The following is a 14,878-nucleotide window of genomic DNA, read 5'->3' on the forward strand; positions in this document are numbered from 1 at the left end:
AAAACAAGAGTTGACATAGAACACAAGTATTAGCGAAGGAGACTAAGAAGTGAGGTGGGGGGTGGAGCGTGGGTGCATAGTGGCGGAGATGAGAAAGAAGAAGAAGACGGAGGGGATGGGGGGGTGTAATGGCAGTAATGGCAGTAATGGTGGTGGTAAGTGGTACACACACACACGGCCCCCCCCCAAGAAAAAAAAAAGCCTCCCATGGACAAAATTTTCTTTTTTTCTTTTTTCTTTTCGTCAATACAAAATAAAAGCCTCCCGTCTTGGCAATTACTTAATATTTTAATTATATTATTGGAAAGGAGAAGTTCTTCTTGCTAAAATTATTTCAATAACCTACATATCTCTCTTTCTTTTTCTCTTAAATTACACCAACTTAGTAGAAGGATGAATATAGAAATGAAGGACCAAATCTCAAATCTCATTGGAAGGTGGTGGAATCTACGGATAAAATTTGATCTGCGTGTCCAAAAAAAAAAAAAAAATAAGGAACATCCTCATCATCATCATTTTATCTGCGGGTACAGCCACCATTACCAACACCACCACCCACACACAAAAACAGTCAAAAATAAATAAATAATAATAAACAAACAATCAGTATGAATGTGGTATATTGAATAACTAATTACATAAAGATATCTATAGCAATAGCAATAGCAATAGCAATATTTACAATATTTACAATACTGGTATCAAATATTCATTCATAATTGTTCTTTTTGTAGAAGAAGAAGAAGAAGAAGAATTGAAAAGAAGAGAAGAGAAGAAGATATTAGAAGGTAAAAGACCAGTAAGTAAGTAAGTAAGTAAGTAAACGGATAAATAGGGAAGAAATTAAAAATCAAGAAGTTAGGTGTGCGGTGTGTGTATTGATTTCAAAAAAAAGAAATTTCTTAATTTACTAAAAAGGATTTCCCTTCCTTCTTCTTACTTCTTCTTCTTACTAATTTCAATTTTGTATTATACATTTTTGTTTTCTCTATTACTTTCTTGTTGTTGTTGTTGTACTAGAAATTTCTTCTACTTCTACTTCATATTCAACGACTACTGGTCTTCCATTATTTAAGATTATTATTCCTTCATTATACCCCCCCCTTCTACTCCCCCTCACTTTGCTTGTTAATTCAACACTCCAGTAGATACCTTTCATTATTTTTTTCATTGGATGGATCAACAACAACAGCAACAACAACAACTTTTACTTTTACTTTTACTTTTACTTCCCACAACTTACCCACTTAACTATCAGCATCATCTTTAGTTGAAATTACTACCAAAAAGAAATCCAATTTACAATTTATAATATTTTCTTCTTCTTCTTCTTCCATTGTTTTTCCTTCTATTGTTTTTCCTTGTTAATTTTTTTTTAATTTTTCTTAATAGAAGTAGAAGTAGAAAGAAATTATAGGGTTATAAACCAAAACCAAAACCAAAGAAGAAAAAACGAGACAAACAAACATAGAGAAATTTAAACTTTCGTCAACTTTTTATTATATATTTATGTTACAAATACAAATATCGTCAATTTCACAAACCATCTAATTTCAAATCTAAAGATTCTAATTCTTCTTCTCCTCCACATCCACATCCACAGTTATTGAAACATCCTAAAGATATATTAGACACTTCACATATTCTACTGGAAGAACATTTTTCTTTATCATCACTGTCATCAAATATGTTATCTACAATTAGTCCATCATCATCATCAGCACCACACCCACCTCAAGACCATTTCCATAATGATTCATCTAAAAGTGGTGATAAAAACTCATCTTTGCCTGCTCAATTTCAAACACAACCATCTGATGATGAATTAACTATAAAATTACCATTATTAACCTCAGAAAATCTACTTCAGCGGCAAGAGGAAGAAGAACAAGTACAAGTACAAAAAGGTAATCCAATCGTAGAATCAAGCAATAACAAGAATACCACCTTCACCACCACCACCAACAACAACAACAATGACAATGACAATCATCGCTCTCCATCAACACCAACTTCTTTTAAAGGTACTAGATCAGAAACAAATTCAAATTATACTCATGAAACGACTCCTTCATCACTTGATCACAATGATTCTAAATCAACATTACCCCCTTCTGATACTAGTTATCAATTCAATCTTAAAATAAATAACCCTCGTTCATCATTTGATATTGACCCTTTACACAAACCAATTAGTAACAATCATGAACAACACCATTCAGGGGCTAACCATACTATCAAATCACCACAACCAGTATCACAACCAACTGCAGACCCTATTTCGATACCTCAAAAAACAAAAACTATAACAAGTTCAACAACAACAACAACAACAGAAACCCCGAAAAATATTCGAAGACACACTTCTCCTATGCCTATGCCTATGCTACCGAGAAGAAGTTTGGATGGTCACGTTGGATCATCAAAATTACAAAAATTCACTTCAAGAACTGATTCTGCCATTGCCTTGACTCGACATTCAATAAATATAGATAGACCAACCAATAGAAGTACATTTGGTGGAACGGGTTCACCACGTGCTTTACCTATAAGTTCTACTCATGAAATTCAACGAATGAGAGATTCAATTTTATTGAAACGACATATGAAGAAAAGACCAACTGAAGAAGATAAAGTGTTGGTGGGGAATAAAATCAGTGAAGGTCATGAAAATTTTGTCATGGCATATAATATGTTGACGGGTATAAGAGTGGCAGTTTCTAGATGTTCTGGAGTAATGAGAAAATTGACTGAAGAAGATTTTAAAGCGACTAAAAAATTATCATTTAATTTTGATGGTAGTGAATTAACTCCTAGTTCTAAATATGATTTTAAATTTAAAGATTATTGTCCTGAAGTTTTCCGAGAATTGAGACAAATATTTGGTATTGATCCTGCTGATTATTTAGTATCAATTACTGGGAAATATATTTTGTCAGAATTAGGATCACCGGGGAAATCAGGGTCATTTTTTTATTATTCCAGAGATTTCCGTTTTATTATTAAAACCATTCATCATTCTGAACATAAACAATTGTTAAGAATGTTAAAAGATTATCATCATCATGTTAAAGATAATCCTAATACATTAATATCACAATTTTATGGATTACATCGAGTGAAAATGCCATTATTTGGTGGTGGGAGTCGTAAAGTACATTTTGTGGTTATGAATAATTTATTCCCACCTCATCGTGATATTCATCTTAAATATGATTTAAAAGGATCAACTTGGGGTAGAAATACCACCATCTTTCCGGGATGGGATGAAAAAGAATTATCAAAACATACATTAAAAGATCTTAATTGGTTAGAAAGACATCAAAAAATTCAATTTGGTCCCGAAAAACGACATATTTTTTTCAAACAATTAGAAGCAGATGTGAAATTATTACAAAAAGTCAATGTAATGGATTATTCTTTATTATTAGGAATTCATGATGTTAAAAAGGGAAATACTGCTGATATTGAAAAACAATTATCAGTTTTTGAACCTAAATCTTTTGATAAACGTGCCCTTATAAATACTAATCCTAGAGATTTAGATCGTCAACAAGATTTACCTAATGATGTTTTCCCTGGTCGATCTAAATATGTATTTTATGGTCATGATGGAGGGATTCGTGCTACTAGTGAAGAAAATATCCCAACATCAGAGATATATTATCTTGGTATTATTGATTGTTTAACAAATTATTCATTGAAAAAAAGATTAGAAACATGTTGGAGAAGTTTAAGTCATCCAAGAAATACAATCCTGGCGGTTCCTGCTAGAGAATATGGTGATAGATTTCTTGAATTTATAAAGAAAGGTACAACTCAATTAAAAAAGAAGCGGAACTAAGCCAAAAAAAAAARAAAAAAAAAAAAAAAAGAAACAAGGACATACTAGTACTAGTACTACTTCTTCTTAACCCACCCGAAATATATTAGCATTGTTGAGTAATATTTATAACTAATGCTGTGAGGGGGTAGGTTATAATTAAAAATAAAAAAGGAGGGAGAGTTATGCCATTCAATTCATTTATTTCTTCTACCTTTTTAACTTCTTGGTTAACATACGGCTTTATATATATATATATATATATATATTTATATATTTGTGCTCATTATCAATTTTTTATATAATTAACTTATTATTGGTGAATAGAGTAAATGTAGTTGTAGTTGTGGAAGAGTTATGTGTTATACTTGCCATGTCATATTCAAATGATATTTTTGAACCAATAAAGAGAGACAGAGATGATTGTGATTCAGACCAACCGAAAAATCAAACCAAGTTTTTCTTTTTCTTTTTCTTTTTCTTTTTCTTTCTTTCCAACAACAACAACAACATCATCAACCAATCAAATTTACCTATTCAATAAACTAAACTAGACTAGACAGGAAAACATTCTAATCCTATAAATATGTCATTGAATCAATATATAAGACCAGTTAGAACAAAACTACTGCATATATCATGTATTAGAAACATATCAATTACTCAATCATCCATCAACACAACCATTAAAAATGATGAAAGTATTTCTAAAACCACCACTATTCCAGAAAATATTCAACAAGCTAAAGAATTAGCAGGATATAGAGCTTTAGAAATACCTGAATTCAAAACTTTAGGTTCAGCAGAAGGTACCACGGCCACGGCCACAGGCTCTTCTTCTTCTTCTTCTTCTTCAATTCTATCGATTAATGTACCACCTTCAGTGCCAGTTTATATTAGACGAGGATCATTATTATCAATTTATGGAATTCAAGAAATATCATCAATTGATTCTGTTAGAAGTCAATTACAATTTCCAAATTTTTGGAAACGATTAATTTATGGAGGTTATGTATCAGGTTATCAAAAATTGATTTCAACTACTCCATTTTCATTATTAATTAGTTCCAAATCGAGAAGTAGTGGTAGTGGTGGTGGTAGTGGCAGTGGTAGTGGTTTTGAGAAACTGTTTGTTAATTTAGTTTTGGATGGGACTACTGATTGGGCAATTTTGGATAAATCGGCATTACAAGTATATACGGGGAATTCACTTTCTATAACCATGCATAAATTACCTAAATTTATATCGAAAAAATTATCTCGTTCATTGAAGAAGGACAAAAAGAGCAAGACTAACACTAACAAATTGGAGACGGGATTATTTTCATGGAAAAAATTGGGATATACTTTATTAAGTGGTAGAGGAAAAGTTGGACTTGTTGGTAATGGTTCAAGTTCAGGGTATGGATCATCAATTTATAATATTAATTTAAATCAAAATGAAGAAATTTTAATTAATAAAAATAATTTATTAGGTATAACTGTTAATGGTCCTTATGATTTACAAAATTGTATTGTCAAATATGAATTCCCCATAATCAACAATGCCAACCCCACAAACACAAACATCAACATCAAAGAACCTGTGACTATTGTAAAACCAAAATTAATTCAACCTACAACATGGAATTTAATTGTATTGAAATTGAAAAATTTTAATAATGGATTTAAAAAATTTTTCCAAATTATTAATAAATATACTTTAGGTTTAAAAACTACTAGTTATAATTATTTAGCAGGTAATCAAGATTTTATTAAAGTTATTGGTCCCAGAAATTTACTTTTACAATCAAATACAAACAAAAGTCATCGTGGGTTTAATAATATAATCCCTAGAAATAAACCACAAGCAAAAGTTTGGCCAACCAATCAAACTACTACAAAAGTTGATGAATCTTCTAGTTTCTCTACTCCTAAAGATTATTTGAATCATGTTACTATTGAACCTGGTAAAGGTGCAGTGTTTAAAAGTACTTTAGATTTTTCAGAAACTGTTGAATCAATTGAAAACAAGAACAAGAACAAGAACAAGAGTAAATAGACATATCTGTAAGTACAATCTATAATATATAATATATAAACTATTCCAAATTATAAAATTAAAATCAATTTATATATAATTAAATTCATTAAAGGGCATGATAAAATATATTTTATACAAACAAAATGGAAAAAAAAAAAAAAAATACATAACTGAAATATACAGAATTTAATTTCAATAAATACAAACAAACACACACATCACAACACACAGTATATATGCTTAACGATCTTTCCATTTTTCAACTTTTTTCGTAATTGGTGGTAATTTATTATTTGATCCATTATCATCATTATCACCATCACCATCACCACCAAATGGTCTAGTGTTTGATTGGAAATTTTCTCCTAATAATTGTGAAATCAGAGGTAATTTAGGAGGAGGAGGAGGAGGAGGTGGAGGTGGTGGTGATGGTGAATCTTTATCAACAACAGACTTAATATTCTCCTTCTCCTTTTGTAATACTTGAATTGTCGGGTTATTGTCATTGTTGTTTAATTTCAATTTCAATTTCAATTTCAATTTATCATCATTGTTATTATTATTTTTTTCTTCCATTAAAACATAATCTTCTTCTTCATCACCTTCATCCATTGAAATATCTTCATCTTCATCACCACCTTCTTCTGATCCATTATTAGTTCCATGTTGATCAGGACCATCATCATGACGATGACGATGAGTACTGGAATTATTCTTCTTCTTTTTATTATTTTTCTTCTTATCAGAAGAGTTAGTACTAGCAATATTAATAGGTTTCTTTTTATCATTCTTCGACAATAAGGATATACCATTCTTGGTACTGTTAGTTGATGGTTTCACACCACCACCACTACCACTACCATTGGAATCTTTATCCCATATAACACTTGAATTAGTGGAAGAATTAGTAGATCCTTTATTTAATGAAAGTGCACTATCCTTGGAATATATGGAATCAGAACCTGAATTTGATGCTTCTCGATCAATATCTTTTGCACCACGATGTTGACGACGTTTATGACGGCGACGACGACGACGATCACCACTACTGATATTACCTTCATTATTTGAATTTTCTGAACCTGAACCTGAACCAGAGCCGGAACCAGAACCAGAGCCAGAACCAGAACCAGCAGCTGAAACAGAAGCAGAACCTGAACTAGGTGTAGATCCAGAAACAAACCCAGAACTTGATCCTGATAAACCATCTTGTAATTCTTTCCCTGATGATGATGTTGATGATGATACATCATTTGAAACACTTGAAAAATATGAATTTGATTTATCTTTAAATTTAAGATTCTTCTTTTTATTCTTCTTTTTCCGATTCTTTCTTTTCCTTCTTTTCTTGGAAGTACCACCACCACTACCACCACTACTACGACAACTAATTCCATTACTTCCACTGGCACTACTGCTACTCCCACTGCTGCTACTACTGCTAGTATGACCATCATTATCACCATTAGATGAACTCAATGATTTTTGATCATCTTTTTCATCACTTATTCCTGTGATTGGTACCGGTGGGGTAATCATATTTGCTGATGAAGATGATTCTGATTCATTACGAGGATTTAATGATACTGGAGGTGATACGGAATTATTCCCTGATGATGATGATAATGGTACAGCAGAAAATCCCACTGGGTTGGCATTATTAATTGATGATGATGATGTTGATGATGATGGTAATTTTGTTGGGTCACTATTTGGTGGATTTTTCAATTGTGACCCTGGCCCTGAACCTGAACCTGAACCTGAACTTGAAATTGACTCTAATGATATGATAGATTGAGGAAAAGAAGAGCTTCGTGAATGATATTGGTTCGAGTAAAGTTTGTTGTTGTCTTCATTACTGCCATCATTGTTATCAGTTTCTTTTGTAGTTCCACTAATCTCCTCGTTCTTAGTTGTGGTATTGTTGTTCTCTTTGAAGTCAGATTTGGTTTTACGGGAATCATCATTATTTCCACTTATAGCACCAGTTTGATTCTCTTGATACTTGTCACTACTTTCATTCGGTAAAGTTTGTCTATTGGAACTTTCAAAAGTATGCAGTGGTGATGCAAGTACATTAGTATTACTACCACTACCACCACCACTAGTTAAAGGCTGCAAGTGTGGTTGTGATTTCGGTTGATCAAAAAATTGATAATAGTTGTGAGATGGAAAAAATGTTCCTGGTCGTTGATTAAATGTACGCTGCTGATGTACTGATGGTGATGCAACTTGTGATTTAGGGAATGATCCACCGGTATTATTATTATTATTATTATTATTATTATTATTACCAATTGGAGAAGTTAAATAATGAATTGGGGTTTGATTAATTGGGAATGAAGAACGTCCAGTATAAATACCATAAACTGGAACTGCAGGCATACCACTTGGTAATGGTGTTGGTGTTGGAACAGATAATGGCTGTTGTTGTTGTTGTTGTTGTGACGGGTTACCAACAATACCTGGCATTGATTGCATTTGTTGTGGATTTGGATGTTGGAATGAAGATGAAGATGAAGACGATGACGATATTGTTGGAGCCAGACTTGGCACAACATAATATTTCGACATCACTTTCTGTACTGCTCTACCTAAATCAGACCAATCAAATACTTTTAAATCTTTTTCAATGTTTCTAGGTCTGGGGTTTTCCATACTCATAATAAGATCAAAAAATCTACGATCATTTTTATTTATTCTGGAAATTGTTGTTGGTTTTAATGATTGTAAATTTCTTCTAATACGATTTTTTTCATCAACATCAAATGTTTGTTTCACCATATATTCTAATAATGTAATAATATCAACTGATGTACTAATATATCGTGATTTTTCTTTCCAATAAATACATGAAATGATAGGTGACACATTATCATATTGTTCAGGTGTTATTGGTTCAAAATTAACCATTTGAGTTGAACCTTCACTTTTAAAATTAAATTTAACTAATCGTCTCAGATTTTCAATTTCATGGTTGGTCCAAAATTTCGTCATGGTATTCAAATCTTTAAGAAATTTTAGATTGACTGCATAATAAGGGTTCAAATGATTTCGAAACAGTCTTACATATTGAATGTTATTGGAGTTTGTGTTGTTGTGATACGATGACGTTGACGATAATGGTTCAGGAGGTGGATATTGTTGTTGTTGTTGTTGGTGGGGTTGTGTTAGTAGTTGAAATTGAGGTTGTTGTTGGTGGGGTTGTTGCTGTTGTTGTTGCTGTAGTAATTGATGCTGGTGTGGGAATGGATGTATAATGGGTTGTGGTTGAGATATTGGTGTTTGTGTTTGTTGTTGATGAGGTAGAGAAAAATGCGCCGGTAACTGTTGTCCCGGCAATTGATTTATTCCAGGTACCAGAAAATTCGCGCCAGGTGGTGGTGGTAATGGTGGTGGTGCAACATTAGATTGGTTGATAGTATGTGAAGTTGGTTGTTGGTGATAATAGTTCTGTCCTTCATTCTGTGATAACTTTTTATCATCATTTCTATTAGCCATTGTAAGTTGTTGTTTTTTTTATTCTCCTTTTTTTTTGGATGTTGTTGTTGTTGTTAGGCTAAACACAGTTATATCAAACAAATATACAACTTACAGTACTACTATTGTCTTCCAATCAAGAATAATTTAATGTTTCGTTCTCTTTTTCAATAGTAATACAAACTGACTGGGGTGCTTTACCTCCAAAAGAAAAAACAGGGCTAATAATTAGCAATGGTAAAATATTTGAAACACTTGATATATGTTATATCTGGAAGTTACAAATAAAATTTATAGGTGAATCTGTTTAATATGATAACTGTAATGGAAACATAAGTTAGTATTAATTCACAGTAAACTTCCTGTTTGTCTATTATATTGTTAATGGCAATATGGATTTGGTTTTTGTTTGATTTCAACTAAAGAATTTTGAGGAAAAGAAAACGGTTTCAAATTTGAAAATTTGAAAATGGGAAAATGGGAATAGTCTATTGAAATAGAACAAAAAGAAGCACAAGAAGGAGACGAATATGTAAGGGAAATATTGATAAAATAGCAATTAGTTTGTCGAGGGAAATTAAATTAAAATTTGATCATGCCAATGTATTGTAATGAATAGTTTGAAATGTAAACAGTTGAAGACTAAAAGTAATCGTATGTTTACCTTTACTTGTTGAATTCCGTTGATAATTGTTTGTTAACGGTATAACCATTTGGGTTATATTATTGAAATTAAAGGTTAGGATAATTTGTGGTAATCCGTTTGGTAGTGCCACATGATCTTTCTGAAACAAAAATTTTAAACAATTGGCAATCATTTTCTATTTCATTCATTCATTCATTTAGTTATTTAATTTAACAGCTATGCTTTAAACTAATATTAAATGTTTATTTATTCTCGGAATTCCAATTCTAATTCGTCTTTAGCTATTGTCATTGTCTCAGTTGCTGAATTGCGTTTACTGTATTGTTTCTTTCCTTTTGACGGATTAAAACTAGGAATTAAAGTCGATCAAATATTACTGAATTCCGTCCACAAGTTGATAACACATTCTTTCATCCCAAATCGACTCATTAACTTGTAATATCGTCATTAAATTAAGAATAAAATACATACTTAAAAACAATCAAGTAGTAGTTTATAATAATTTGTAATAAAAGAAAAAAAAGGAACTTTCCGTATAAAACAAATATTTTAAAACCAAAATAGGGCCCAAGATACTAAGCCAATATATATATATAATAAATAATAAATATTAAATAATGAATAATAAATAACATCACGGAATAGAAAAAAAAAGAAACTTCTTTTTATTCGTAAAGAAATTAAACAAATGACAAAATGAAATGAATCAAAATCCTGGGCAGACGGCCGTGTGGGTTGCGGTAGCGGTAGCGGAGTTGGATATCTCTGTACTTATGTATGTATGTACAACAAATATAATAAACCCTATAATGCTTATATTTACGTAATGGATGTATGATGACCTCGGAACTGATTTATTATTATTGAGATTTACAGCAATTTTCCGGCCCAGCCCCCCCAAAAAAATATACCAATGCAAAACAGGAAAAAATTTTTTCCTACATAATGAAAAAACCGGAATTCCTTGCTTTATGCATCTTCATGCATATTTAGTCAGCTCCTCCTCCTCTTCAAACTACTACCACTACTACTGCTAATTACTAATTAAAACTACGACGACAATTATTACTACGACCCACCACCACCACTGCTCGCTCTTTTGTGCTTGTATGCTAACTCAACTTTTAGTTAAAATAAAACTAGTACAAACAAACATATTCTCAAATTTGCACCCTATGTTTCTATCCATATGTAACTATTGAACATTTTTTTTTCCATTTGATTGATTACTTTTACTACTTCCTTCCTCCTTCAGTACAACTATCAATATTATATTTAATCTAATTATACTGTTTGCAATGCAGATGACATATACGGAGGGATTTACCATCTCACAATCTAAAACTTTTGGAATACAAATGCTGTTCAATATTCACAATATCCTTTGTTTTTTATACAGTTATTTGAAAATTCCAATTGACAATCGATATATAATAGACAGTAGCAGGGGCTATTACATTGCATAAAAAAGCATCATTATTCTTTACCCCTATATCCTGCCTCGTCGTCACCACTACTGCCGCTTTAATTATATGCTCTCCCCCTTTGGTTTGACTTGGTTTGGTTTGTCATTATAAAATAGCTTAAACCAGAAATTTGGCATTTCAGATTATTATTTCTTCACGTATCTCTAGTAGTTCTATTTTTGTAACTTTAGAAGTCAAAGAAAAAAGAAAAATAGACAAGAATAAACCCCCTCCATTTAAATATAATTAAATTAATTCATCTGATTGGTTCAATTTCTATTGTTTCAATTTTTTTTCTTGAATTTTTTTAGAGAGGTTTGGTTGGTTTGGTTTGGTTAGTTTATTAGTTTTTGGATAATTTTTTTTTTTAGTTCTTCGGAAGTCCGTAAATTAATTCACATTGGGTGCAAAAAAAATGTAAACAACGTAATGACTATATGCAGTACTTCTTTTTTTTTTGTTTATGTTTTGTGACGGGAATTGCCAAGTGAGATGAAATTACACAAAACTCTAAAAAAAAGTTTTTTTCCAACTCTCAAAGGGGGGTGGAGGGGAGTGGGGGCGTCGACAGAAATAGTGGAAATGGTAAAATATACAAATATTAAGATGATATAGATAGATAGACAGACAGTAATATAATTAAGATTGATTACGTTAATCATATTAAATTTATAGTCAGACATGAGTGGTATTATAAACTCGCTAATCAAACATATCTGTAGTTATTATATAGAGGTAGTAAGCCAACACACACACATGCACCCTGTGATATCTCTACGGTTTGAAAATAAGAATTACTCCTTGATTTTTGATTTTTGATTTTACTTTTTTATTTTTCCCAAAAATCAATTTCACCAAACAACAATTTCCCAATAATTATCAATAATAGTCAAAGATATAATGAGTATCTTTACCCGATGATATGCATATGAAAACTACGCAAAATTAATATGAAATTACTATTGATTCTAGAAAAAAGAAAAAAAAAAGTCAAAATAGCCTAGTCGACGACGACGACAATAAGAAATAAAGAGTTTCAACAAAGTCATGAATTTTTAAAGGAGAATTTCATATTTCAAAATGCAAAAACGGAAGTTTACTTCTTTCACCATTGTTAATTTATTATTGTTATATTAACAATATATATTGTTGTTGGCCTTATGTGAAAAGCCGTGATATCATATCATCCAGTGGTGGTGGCATGTTAAATGAAACTTCCACACACGTTTTAAAGTTTTGCCCTTATAATTATTATAATAAGATTTATCTTAGATAGATTTTATATCAGGGATACAAACTATAATGAAAAGTAATTGACGACCCTTGGTGCTTTCAATTCTTTTTTTTTTCTTAACCTCGTTTCTTCCTACCTGTTTTATTAATTCCACCCCCTCTTCTCACCAAGAAAGGAGGGGTTTAAATTGATTTGAATTGAATACTAACAAGAGAGGGCATTCTTTCCGAATCGTTCCGTCGTTTAACTTGGCTTAACTTACATCCGCTTGGTGAAGAAATAAATTGTTATGCTCCAACTGAATTACAAATATACCCTGCTTTCACCCTTGTGTATGTATGTATGTATGTAACAATATAATAATCATCATATGACCCTAACGTGGCTCAATTTGTTCTAGATCACCGGAATATTTTTTTTCCTGAAAGTTTTTCGTTGGAATTCTCGGAAAAATTACCAAAAATAAACCCCCCTAAAAAAATACAATATTTTTGAAATTTCAAGGCGACTACTTGCATTTACAGTATTCTCGGCACAATTGTTATTAATGCTGTTATTATTCTTCTTCTTCTTCTTACTAAACACCGAATAAAGAAACTAGTACGTAAAAAACTAAAAAAGCCTGTCAACCTGAATAATCCCCCCCTTTTTATGAAGCCCATACCTTTTAATATAATCACGGGATTCAAAACGCCATGATATCAATAATAATATTAATAACACTAACCAATACTTCAACACCAACAAGAACCACGACAATAAATTCCAAGTTTTCTTCATGAGAATGACCCAATTGTTCTTTTAACATCAGTAATAAATCCGATATAACTTCTAATCGTTGATTTAATAATTCAACTCGTTGATTAATTTCTAAATATCCTCTCATGGCTTGATAAATTGGTTCTAAATGAGGTTCAGCCCACATTAATTCTGGTGAATCCAATACTGATCCATGCAAATTAATATTTATTCTTAAGATAAATAATTCTCCAATAGATTTCATGATTTCATCTCTTGTCATTTCAACTTTCCCCGTATGTGCAATTTGTTGAGGGATTTCTTGAGTATCTTCAATGGTATTATCGACTAATTCTTCAAATAATGAGATTTTCACTGATTGGGCCAACCCATGAGATATAGATAATTTTAACATATAATTATCATCATCTCTTAATGTAATAAAATCATTATAAATTCTTGGTTGATATGATTTTGTAATATAATAATTAAATTCTTCAATTTGTATATCTTCTTCAGATAATTTTTCACTTTCAAATCGAGCTAAATCTTCTAAAAATGCTGCTTCTTCTTTAGTGGTATACCCCCACATTATAACTACTCCATATTCAAATATAAATATATCATTTTTCTTACCAATATCTATTTCTCCTCCTTCATCAGCGAGTCTTATAAGTTTACGCACAGCATCATCATCATCACTAATAATGGTGTCTGATCCGTTATTATTGTTGTTACTGCCTCGCCAATCTTTATAAGTGAATGGGGTATATAAACATTCATCAAATAATTTAGGACTTGTATTATGGATTTTCTTTTTATCTTTTAACCATCGTAATAATTCTTTCATTCTATATGATCCACAAGTACAATAAGCAGTGACTCTAGGTAATAAATCACGATGCAGTTTATTCAATGTTTCTGCATCTTTACGTGCTGATGTATCAGTGATTTTCTTCACTTGAGAATATACTCTTGTTGGTGGTGCATTTTCATCGTCGTCGTCGTCGTCGTCGTCATTATCACCATCTTTGCCACTTAATGTATTAATAATATCTAGATCAGGATCTTCAGGTAATAATTTGAGTTTTTGCGATGTTCTACTAGTTCTTTGTAATCCAATTTTATTAGATTTGACTAATTTAGAATTTGTTTTAGCAGTATTAGATGAAGGAGATAATGTTGGTTGTTTTAGTGATACTAATGATGGTGTTGGAGTAATAGATGAAGTTGAAGCCGTTGTTGATGATGATGACGGTTTGGCCAGCAGTTGTGACGACGACAGTTGCTGCGTCGATGAAGGTAATACGATTGGATTCTCCGGGATTTCAGAACTTAGTAGTGGTGTTTTATCCGTATCATTGCTTGTCATATTAAGTATATATATATATGTGAGTTTATATTAAAGGAGGAGTGTTTTGGATTATATTGTTGTAAAATTAAAGTAATTGATTGACTTTATGATTAA

At 31.4% G+C, this 14,878-nt stretch overlaps 4 protein-coding genes across 4 annotated transcripts; 2 read left to right on the forward strand and 2 right to left on the reverse strand. All coding sequences in view use genetic code 12, as the record gives it.

Annotated features, from left to right (window-relative positions):
* Positions 1–1,687: 1,687 nt before the first annotated feature.
* Positions 1,688–3,844, forward strand: MSS4 (1-phosphatidylinositol-4-phosphate 5-kinase; the record flags this gene model as incomplete). The annotated part of the gene is made up of 1 exon (XM_705344.2): positions 1,688–3,844. The coding sequence occupies one exon, from the start codon at positions 1,688–1,690 to the stop codon at positions 3,842–3,844; it is 2,157 nt and encodes a 718-aa protein (XP_710436.2).
* A 565-nt stretch (positions 3,845–4,409) lies between these two features.
* CAALFM_C301170WA (uncharacterized protein) lies at positions 4,410–5,864 on the forward strand (the record flags this gene model as incomplete). Its single annotated transcript, XM_705345.2, has 1 exon — positions 4,410–5,864. The coding sequence occupies one exon, from the start codon at positions 4,410–4,412 to the stop codon at positions 5,862–5,864; it is 1,455 nt and encodes a 484-aa protein (XP_710437.2).
* Positions 5,865–6,086: 222 nt separating this feature from the next.
* On the reverse strand, positions 6,087–9,347 carry CAALFM_C301180CA (uncharacterized protein; the record flags this gene model as incomplete). Its single annotated transcript, XM_705347.2, has 1 exon — positions 6,087–9,347. One exon carries the CDS (start codon positions 9,345–9,347, stop codon positions 6,087–6,089), a length of 3,261 nt encoding a protein of 1,086 aa, XP_710439.2.
* A 4,010-nt stretch (positions 9,348–13,357) lies between these two features.
* Positions 13,358–14,782, reverse strand: CAALFM_C301190CA (uncharacterized protein; the record flags this gene model as incomplete). Its single annotated transcript, XM_705348.2, has 1 exon — positions 13,358–14,782. The coding sequence occupies one exon, from the start codon at positions 14,780–14,782 to the stop codon at positions 13,358–13,360; it is 1,425 nt and encodes a 474-aa protein (XP_710440.2).
* Positions 14,783–14,878: the final 96 nt, after the last annotated feature.

The sequence above is a fragment of the Candida albicans genome, chromosome 3, assembly GCF_000182965.3.
Source record: "Candida albicans SC5314 chromosome 3, complete sequence".
Lineage (NCBI taxonomy): Eukaryota > Fungi > Ascomycota > Pichiomycetes > Serinales > Debaryomycetaceae > Candida > Candida albicans.